The 10,599-nt window shown below is 39.4% G+C and overlaps 1 protein-coding gene across 3 annotated transcripts in view; it reads left to right on the forward strand.

Moving 5' to 3' along the window:
* The window catches only part of plxdc2b (plexin domain containing 2b), an 84,281-nt gene that overhangs the window by 68,014 nt on the left and 5,668 nt on the right, over positions 1-10,599 (forward strand). For 2 of the 3 annotated variants that reach the window (XM_046371076.1, XM_046371074.1), the window contains 2 exons: positions 4,760-4,798; positions 9,866-10,032. In XM_046371076.1, the coding sequence (XP_046227032.1) occupies positions 4,760-4,798; positions 9,866-10,032 (206 nt within the window). Of the gene's footprint in view, positions 1-4,759; positions 4,799-6,623; positions 7,657-9,865; positions 10,033-10,599 lie in introns of those variants that run through there. The other variant, XM_046371075.1, reaches the window with a different exon arrangement.

Consider the following 10,599-nt stretch of genomic DNA (forward strand, 5'->3'; position numbering starts at 1 on the left):
CCAGCTTCATTGGCTCACTATCAGTCTTTTGTTCCTAAAAATGTCCTTTTCTGTTGATGGGTCGGTTGACGCATTCAGAATATTCTAATCCGACGTTTGTTCTCAATTATTTTTCAGACTAATTATGATGCATTAATTTTAATTATTTGACTGAAGGCAAACAATGGCTAATTCTCATGTCAGTAGGCTGAACGTTTAACAGGAAATTAGACTGAGCGCTGGCTTTTGTGACAGTAAGTGGAGAGTGACTTTACAATCATTTTGGAGTTTAGTGAGATTGTCTTGATAGGATCCAGATATTGAGGCTTTCTGAAAGCTGCTCCTCATTATTACCTGTACTCTCTCTCTTTCTTTCAAGGTCTCCATTTACACTTCTCCTTCTTGTTGGGTCCTGTGACTGTGGCCTTTTAGAGAAAAGAGAGAAAACTGGTTAAATTAAATTATACTTTGGTTATACAGGCAGTCAAGAGAAGGTCAAGTTATGCTGAATATTTCCCATAAAGCCACAAAGACAATGTACAGACATTTAGAACCATGAATGTAATATGAGTTGGGTTGACATGAGTGTGTTCCCGTATAGGAATGAGTATGACTTGAGTTACAGATCAAAAAAATATATTGATATTTAAAGAGGCAATTCTGTGAAAGATGAGTCTGGTAATGACTTGGTGTTACAATAATGACCTTGCTACAGTAAAAGATTGACAATAAGTGACATAAATACAATGCAATGACAGTAATTTAACTGAGGCTTAAAACGTCATATTAGAAACACATTACTTACAGCCAGTGCGGTGGCTGGCTGGCTGGTTAGTTAGTAGTTAAATAAGTTCTACAGAAATACAACTAAAATAAAAAGAGTACCTGCGGATGATGAACCCATAAGGTCATGTAGATAAAAGATGTCAAACTGTTGGATGTAACAGTGATAGTTAACCTGCTGTGGAAGTCTGTTCACTGCTTAAAGAACGAGTAACATATAATGATAGAATAAAATAAAATAAGATAAAATAGAATAAAGAAAAACAAAATAAAACAAGATAAGTAACATAAATATGGTTCTGGAGGTAGTACAGTAGTGAGGTAGTGCAGAGTGGAGTTAGTGCAAGTAAGTGAGGTAACATGTCCTGTCATTATGATGAATTAGTGTGAAAATAAACTTTAAACATGACTCTTAGAGTAGGCAGTTATTTAAGAATAAAGTGTTCAATCTGTCGTTAGTAACATGCTTCAGCACAGCTTTGGTTTCAAGTTTGAGGATGTTGTGCTCCTTTGATATTGCAGCGTGAAGTATTGAGCACATGATTCAGTTCAGCGCAGCGGGAGGCTAACCTGAACCACACTGCAGCGCAATGTCAGTGTTATCTAATGCAAATCCTCTCTGAAAGGAGCAGACAGGATTCTTCTGCTGATGTTAGAAAAACAGCCAAGGTGTCCTTTAAAGTTTGTTTATTTCCATTTCTTTTTTTTTTTCCAGAGTTAACCAGTTGGCTGAATTTACGATGCCAATTTTCAGCTCGATTCATTTTTTATGGCCTTTTGAGCAATTTATTTACATAAATGAGCAATTAATCTTAATCAGCCTGAGATGTGGTGGTGTTGAATCTAAATGAAAGGAAGGAGCCAGTCACATATTGTGTCATCCTCAGGCAAAACACTTTGTCTATAGTCAGTACCAAAAGCACACACACTGTGCTGTATGTCGTGTCTGTTTCGGGTAGAATGTCCTTCGTTGCTTGTTTATAATATAAAGGACAACACTGAAGGAATAAATGTTTAAAAAAACAGGTCGTGAAGATGCTTTTTAAAGATTCTCAGTAATTTCGGCTAACAGCTGCTCACCGTTTAGCAAATGCTGCTCAAACAGGAGAAAACTGAGCATATGTTAGGGAATATTATTTTTTTAGTGGCGGGTTAATCCACATTTGGTCTGCTGGTGAGTAGAAGAGGAATTAACTGCATATCAGGCTTTTCCTGCACAGACAGGACTTGTGGGATCAGTTCATTGTTGGTTTTGGTCTTTAGTAGGTAAAATATAGAATATTTGCAGACTTAGCTGTTGGAATAAAGTTGGAATGAAGGATTTTCCTTATGTTCCTGACCTCTCCAGAGGGACTTTATATTGAAGGCTTTATGGGAGAAGTTGTTGGCTGAAATGAGGCGTATCAGTTCATGTTTTGGCTGCACACAATCCATCTTAAAGGGGCTTTTGGGTCTTTCTAAGTCAGGCTTTGACCTTGGCTGTGAGGCTATCATACTTTTGCGTTGTTTTTGCTCCTTAACTTTGGAACAGCCTTATGAAATAATTCTAAAACTAACCTTTCTCCTTTGACAATGTTCTCTGCGTGCAAATTTAATAATTATGATTCATTTTTGTTTTGGATTTTTTTTTTCCATCCTGTCCATCTTCTCTGATTTTCCACTTTTTTTCACTTTCATTCTGTCCTCCTGTAAAGCACTTCATATCTACTGTAACCAAAAGTGCTATTAAGTTAATTTACTGACTTTTGTCCTTAAAATGTGAGTTGTAAGAGACTAAATAACTTGAATTGGACTCTTTTGTTGTGTAACAGTGCATCGTCTGTGGTGTTATTCCAGTCATGCTTCTAGTTTTTATGGTATTTTTCCTCTATTGTTGAGTTTTGTACGGGTTTTCACATTCAAGCCTGTCTTATCCATCATTTCATTTTCACATAAAAGGCATTTACTTTCGGTAGCCAACCCTCTCTCCATCAAACCCCCATTAATCATCTTGTGGGGGCTGAGTTTTAATCGGACACTCCATCGCGGTCTGGGTGCTGGGATGGGCTGCTGTTTTGAGGGTGGATGCAGTGAGTTCAGGGAGGAGCGTGAAAACCGGCCAACTGTGAGGCCAAACACGACGAGTAACCCTTCAGACCAAACCGAGGCATGGTGAAAAGACTCACAGAGGACCAGAGATATGAAACATGTTTGGTTTGTGTGTGTGTGTGTGTGCGTTAGCGCCCGTGGTGTCGAGAGGTCATCCTGTGGCATTTGTTTGTGTAGCCGACACGAGACACTCCTCACGCTTTCTGACACGTACGGCGGATCAATTTCCACAGCTCCCACCTGTCTGTTCAGCCGCAGGGGTCGAAGGTCAGGCTAGAGGGCAGGCCGGGCGGTTCACGGCCGTGCTGGCGACCTGCAGCTGTATGAACGAGTCAGAGAAACAAAAGAGACGGAGCCGAGAGGGGAGATCTGCGTGGGTGGGAGATATCACATTGGGGGAACTTCATTCGACGGTCTAATGAAACAGACCTGAAATGAATCTGGAAGGTTATGATGTTTGGTTTTTGCCAAACCTGCTTTAGAGAGGTGTTGATCCAACTTTTTCATCACTTTGGTGGATATAGTTTGTGATGCTGTTGAACTGTACGTCACCTGTGCAGTTACAGAGGCACTTCTCTGTAGTTTGAAGTTCATCGTGAATAATTTTTTATCAGCTTTCACTAACAGTGCTGTGCAGTGCAAGACTTATGGGACTGACTTATGTGAAAAGTTTTAGTCTGTTTATTTTCTGCAGGATGTTGCATATGCATTTTCCTCATTTCCTCATTTTCTTTTTATCGTAAACACTTTAGACTAACTTGACATTCTTCTGGGTCGCCTCCCTTTATATACAATGACATAGATGAGCAGAAGTCCCTAAAATACATGCCAAATAAGGTTCAGGTTTTTATTTATTTTTTCGTTTTTTCTTTTGTTGATATCTTTCTTTCAGCTTTATATTCATCTGCTCCTCCTCCCACGAATAGCGTGACCTCAGTTTTTTAGAGAAAAACAATGAAACCCCATAGGGACCTGCTGTTCTTCAGCTGTATCTCCGGTATTCATTTCCACCATAATGAGGACACAGCCTTTAATTTACACTTTAGTTTACACATGCGCTCGTTTTTGAAGGAGCAAATAATTAAATAATAAAATAATACCGTAATATTTGAGTCATTTGCATACATGGTTAAAATATTATGCTACTTTGGAAACCAAAGTTGTACCGCAGTGTGCGAGGAGTGAAAATAACAGCAGAAAACATTTTAACACAGAAAAAGAAGCTTTAGAGAAAGTTTCTAATCTCTGACTCCAACAAGAGCAGATTCCCACTTTTGGTACAAGTCTGAACACTGATATGAATATGGGCTTTTGTGAAATAAACAGAAAGTGTCTTTATCTTAGTGTTACTTACCTTGAGCAGTGATCATAATTTCTATTCAATACCACTGTGCGGTCGTTTACAGTCTGACGGCTCATTAAGTGATTCATTTCAGACGCCAAAATGTGGTTGCAGTCACTCTTTTGAGAATTGAAACAGAGCCCTCTTTTGAATTACATCGTTCAGTGAAATATATCTGCTTGTGTGTGTGATGAATCTGCATAATGTAAATCCTATGGTGTGTGTACATGTCTGCTATCCTTTGAGAAGTGGGTCATGCTAGATTTCCATATTTCACTTGTATAGTTAACCCCAGAGTGCTTTTATGTGCTGAATTATGCATGCTGGACTATTATATTCAAAGCTTTAATTTTTAATCAGAGTTTAAGTGTGGTAAATTTCATGTTAATAAAAAATAAAATAAATGTTAAAAGGAAGATGGCCCACTAATGAAAGAAGCTTCAGATCTCAATTGGGACCTTCGGGGAGTTATTTATATTGTCGCTGCCTTCAAAAACAAACTACAAAGAGAAATACTGATTATATTGTCTGACACTCGCATGTCTTTCTCTCTTTGTCTTCTCACAGATGATACCAAGATCGCCCTGCATCTCAGAGACAACCAGGGTAGGTCCCCACCGTCCTCTGCTCTGGTGTCCATTGACTGTTGTTGTTGCTGTGGCTGCTGCTAAATTGCGCCTTTAATCCCTGTTGATTTCATGGCTGTGTGTGTTTCCTCGGCTGCCTCGCGTTACCACCTCTTACTACTGACATATTGGTCCCTGATTGCCTTTTGATCTTTTTTGGAGGACATGTGGCTCAGTCAGCTGATAAACTTTATCCAGCCGCAGACCATAATGCTTAACTGTCCTTTGTGGGCTGTGGAAATAAATTACAGTGTCTGGGCTGGTGTGAGGGAGAGAAGAGGCCGTGTACCCAAAGTTGTATCAAGTCCAACTTTATATCACGTTATATTAGGCACAAAGGCGATATACAGAATGACCATGTACATAATGTTTTTTCATGTAGATGTGGCTGCAGTCCTTCAAGGCAGAGGCAGAAATTAAGTTGCTGTACTAACATAAATAAGCTCTGGCTAGTACGACTATTCGACTAACATACAGTGCATCCGGAAAGTATTCACACCAGTCTATGTAAGCCTTCACAGTTGACAGTTCATGTCAGAGCACACACCAAGCCATGAAGTCAAAAGAATTGTCTGTAGACCTCAGAGACAGGATTGTGTCGAGGCACAGATCTGGGGAAGGGTACAGAAAGATTTCTGCCACATTAAAGGTCCCAAAGAGTACAGTGGCCCCCATAATCTGTAAGTGGAAGAAGTTTTGAACCACCAGGACTCATCCTAGAGCTGGCTGCCCAACTGGTGGTTCCACACAATTCCCATGATGGATATTTCCAGCGTCTTGCTTGGCACACTCCTTCCTTGGTTAATACAATCACTTTTTGTATAAATTACAGTTATAAACCCAAAGGAATTCAGCTTTTAATAATATGAGTTAGTAACAGACTTACTGTGCCAGCAATAGCAGCATCAGAATCAGTCGGTTTGAGACTATAGACTGTATTTCATATTATCCAACTATATTCTATATATCAGGGCTACAGACATCAATTATTTTCATAATCAGGTAATCATCTTATTTTCTTAATTAATCAATTAATTATTTAGTTGATAAAGACTATTTATCTGTGCTGGAATTTCCTTTGGAGCTTTGTCTTCTACTATTTTTCACTATGTCAATGAAATATCAGAAAATAGTTAAAATTAGGCAGTTAAAACTCAGGTCCATGGCGATGTCTTCAGATGTCTCCATTTGTCTGACTGACAAAACAAAAAAGCAGCAACTCCTCACAGCTGAGAGGCGTGAGTTGACAGTGATCTTGTTTGTTTGCATCAAAATATCACAAATTAGTAGACCGTGATTGATGTTAGAAACTTTTACAGTCAGCCCAACGAAAGACTTCAGTATAAGCAGAACATATGTCAGCTGCTAAAACATCCACGCTCTGAAATGCCTTCCAATTCTCTGTTTTTTTGGGGGGGTAATCTTTTCAAATGCTTCATTTCCTGTTGAGAGGAATTGGAGCCTTCATCACACTTTCATTTACAAACGCTGCATGGCCTCTCATCACTCTGGCGCCTGGCACTGTGATGATATCTCACTTTATTTATGTATCTAACCTTTTTTTCCACCACCTACCTGCCCATAACGTTATTCAAGGTGAAAAGTAATTGCGAGGAAGGCACCAGGATTACCATACTTTGTGAAAAACACATAAAGCATGAATTTCTACTGACAAAATCAGCAATGTTTCATTGATTTTAGATGCAAGGTTTATACATATTAAAGATAGAGTATTTATACAGCTTCAATTAATGAGGCTGTCATCAGAGTGATTTGTCCTCACTTTTTTTTTGCTCTCATATCAGCCAGTAACACCAAGGTGTCCGCTGACCTTGTGACTGTGGTAGAGACTGCAGCGACAGAAAGTGCTGAGATAAGGAACAACAGGAGCAGACCGCCCTTTTCTTAGGAGTTTCTGCTTAACACCACCACTCCTCAGTGCCCCCGGAGTCTCATTATAGTTCTGCTCAGTTTGTATTGTTAGTTTCCTAAAAACCCATGAGCCAGGTGAGAGACCAGTTGTGTGTTGCCACTAATGTAGAGCTGAAAAAGAAGCAGCTTGGTTGGGTTTCTGTTGGTCTCATTCGTCGTTTCTCAAAATCTCCCATGTATTTTGATGCTGTGTAAGAGCTCTCTTACAGTTAATAAGGACAAAACAATTGGAGAATTAATTCAGGGCAATGTGCTAAAGACATTGCCATTTCTGTGTCTCGACTGCATCAATATTAATAATTATGAAGGAAAGAATGTTTTTATCCATGTTGACTCCATGAACATCCATCAGTTCAGACAAAAAAATCTCAATTATGGACTAGTTTTGAAAATTGAGTAACAGATAACTAACACGAGTTAGTTATCAAGTGAAAATGCTAAATATTCACTGGTTTCCCCCAATAGAAATAATCTGATTATCATTAAAAATATATAGACATTCATGGTGTCCAGAGGTTGTGAAACTGGTGATGCAAATTTTTCCTTTAGCACCAAAATCATCAAATTTTGCTTTATGACCTGCAAAACTAATACCACTGCACATCAGCTTTACATACAGTAACTAGCAAATGTTATCGTGCTGAAACACAATGCTAAGATGTTGAACAAGTTTAACATTACACCTGCTTAATATTAGCGTGTTAGCTTTGTCACTGAGTTTATCATGTTGACATAAGCTTATAGATCAAAGCCATATTCATTTTTTTTTGTCTGGTAATGCAGTGCACTTACAACTGCACTGCCACGCTATCATTTTGCAGATTTTCAACTCGCTCTGTACCGTTAAAGTATAGACAATGCAAATGAACAATGTTAAATTTCTCTCAATAAAAGCACTCTTCTTTATTGCCTATTTCTTGCCTCAAATGTTTTCAGAAACCTATTTTAGTGTCTTGTTAAGCTGTAAAACGAGATTTTTTGGCACCAGTCGTCATATTGTTTCCTGTTTCAAAACGTGCGAGACAAAACCAAGCACAGCCCAACTCACGGTACTGGTCCAAATTGGTGCAGTACATCCTGGTATTTGTGCTTTTTGACTGCATAGACAGCCTGCTTTATGAAAACACCATCTTTCCTGCTGCGAACACTTCTTTAATAGTACTGCTTGGAAGAGCCATGATCTGTCTCTGCTAGCATCCTGCTGGTTATTTAGCTGCTAGGCTGTTGATTTCTCATTTTGTCTTCATCTCTTGTCAGTCGCTTGCTCCCTGCTGGCCAACCAACAACCCAGACCAACTAAATGTCACATTGTTTGGGCTTCCAGCTGACCGAGAGATGGCTCTTGGACTCTGTAGGTCTGACAGATAAACACAGGAAAAATGCCTTTCTGAGAAAACGAGTGAAAAATCATCAGTCTCTCATTGTGTTTTTTTGAAAAGCACAATAGTGAGAAAGTCATAATGACATTTTCTCTCTACTTCTCTCTCCTCTGAGAAGTAGGGCTGACTGACAGTATACTCTAAGAAACATCACGAGAAACACTATATTCAAACCAACTGGTATTATGAAAACATTTTTCGGTCTAGAGAACCATGGAGGTAATCTGTTGTTTAGTTCTGTTTGTTAAATGAGAAGCCATTATGAGTGATGTTTCAGCACACCAAAACATCTGTACTTTTCTGTAAATTTCCCAGCTTAGGAGTGCACATAATGGCCACAGTGACTTACACAACTACACATTCACAGTGACTGCCCACACACATCGGACAGGTTTGATTGCCACCCGGTTATTCTGTGTGCTGGAAATCAATGAGGCAGAGAGCCAGGGGAGAGGCTGGTTCACTGACAAGTTAGGCAGTGGCTATAGCTGCTAATTAAAGCCAGGGAGGAGCTTGGGGGAGAGGTTGTTAGGGGGGCCATAGAAGAAGAAATCTGTGAATAGATCTGGAGTGAAGGATAAGCTATGAGGGCTGCATCCTTGCTGCTTGTTTCATAATCACTTCATTAGTTCTCCCTGCTATGATCACTGATTTTGCTGCTGGGACATGTCAGCAGTAAGAATACTTTCTTTTCTTGTTCCCCCATTCTCATTCTGTGTGGTCTTGTAGTGACAAATTGCAGGTGAAAAACCGCTTGTGTTTTTTTGTGTTTGAAAATTGTGCTGCTGTAGATGAAAACAGATAGGTTACAGGACACTCTCATCATCTTCAAAAGAGCTCTCAGAACACCTGCTGGGTTGAGGCTCTAATATGAATCTGGGAATATACTTGGAAAATGAGTGATGTCTTCCAAGGCTCACTGAAGGACAGACTTATTATGTAGTCACAATATACAGCCTACTCGGTTTGCATTGCCGCAACCGAAGGCTACAATAGAACTCTTATCAGCATCTATAGGCCCGTTTCCTCCTCCCATCAGTTACATACGCTGCTAACCTTGGCTTGGGATTAACTCTTACTTCGTACTTGTGGGAGAGAAGAAACTGCTCATGAATACCTAAACAGACCACAGAGTGATCATGGCACAGACTGCTACAGATCCGGTTTGAACATGAACCTTAAATCTCAATCTAGGAAGAAAAATCTGATAAATCACCTGAAAATTAATATAAACACAACTAAACACACATGGCGTAAGGAGATTTGCATTTGTAGTGTCTTTTTTTTTGTTGTTTTTTGTGGTCATATTTTGCAAAAAATTTGGCTACATGTCCACTTTGAGGCAAATTGGTACATGTAAGAAAGCAAGGTATTGATGAATGATGAGTGTCCCCTGCTGGTCAACAAGAGAACTGCAGCAAAAGGAGAAAAACAATTTTGGTGCTTTTATCCAAAGTATTTTGGCATTTTAGACATTTATTTGTTTATTGATAGGTGATACAGTGCATATTAATCAACACTGACATTTAACAACATCAATTTAAATGTGCTGGGCTGAGCTCAACGGCTAATTTGCACACATGGGACTACTGACAGATAATGAAAAGCATTAGCCCACAGTAATGTTGTGAAAATAGCATAAAGTGAAGATATAAACCACTGTAGACTTATCAAAACATTAGTATCTGCATCTGTAAAAAAGGCTGTAACAGGCTATTCTTTGTGCTGTTTTTCAGTGATGCCTGCAGACAGTGCTGTGGACAGGATGCCAGGTACACACTCTGTGCACATTGGTCTGATCCTCGGTATCCTCCTGGTGATGCTCATCATGGTCGCCGGCGTGCTGGTCACCGTGTACGTCTACCACCACCCGACCTCTGCAGCCAGCCTCTTCCTTATTGAGGTGAGTGTAGACGCTAACAAATCTGACAAGATGCCGAGTGTCAGAGTGGTTTGATACCAAGTGAAAGTTTGTTCTTGACCGTGGAAACAGTGGTTAACAAAATATTCTCTCAGCAAGCTCCATTTAATAACTGCTCTGGAGCTCATGTGACTGAGAGCTTAAACTCGTCCTCCTGTTTTGAGGTCAAGAATGAATTTCCTTGAATGTCAGACTTCATGTCAACATGTAAGAGTCCTTGCAGTGACAACTGGGCAAATTTATCTGCTAAAGAAGACTGTGTGATATGATCATAAAGCTCCAGAAGATCTATCACACAGACCATGTGGGGAGATTGTGTTGCAAACTGAATACTTCTGAATAATGTTTAAAAATTAGATAAATGAAAACATATTTGAACAAATTATGGATCCACAGCATGATGAAAGGTACTCAGCTTGTGCCTCAAATAAAAATGCAGTCATATTTTCCTAAATATGTTTGTTCCCTTGTGAAGATATTCACTGTTTTAGTCTGACTTTCTCGATCAGTACAGTATTTAAATCAGACGTTAACCCTTGCCAGAAAGTA

This window comes from Scatophagus argus, chromosome 18 (genome assembly GCF_020382885.2).
Source record: "Scatophagus argus isolate fScaArg1 chromosome 18, fScaArg1.pri, whole genome shotgun sequence".
Classification (NCBI taxonomy): Eukaryota; Metazoa; Chordata; class Actinopteri; family Scatophagidae; genus Scatophagus; species Scatophagus argus.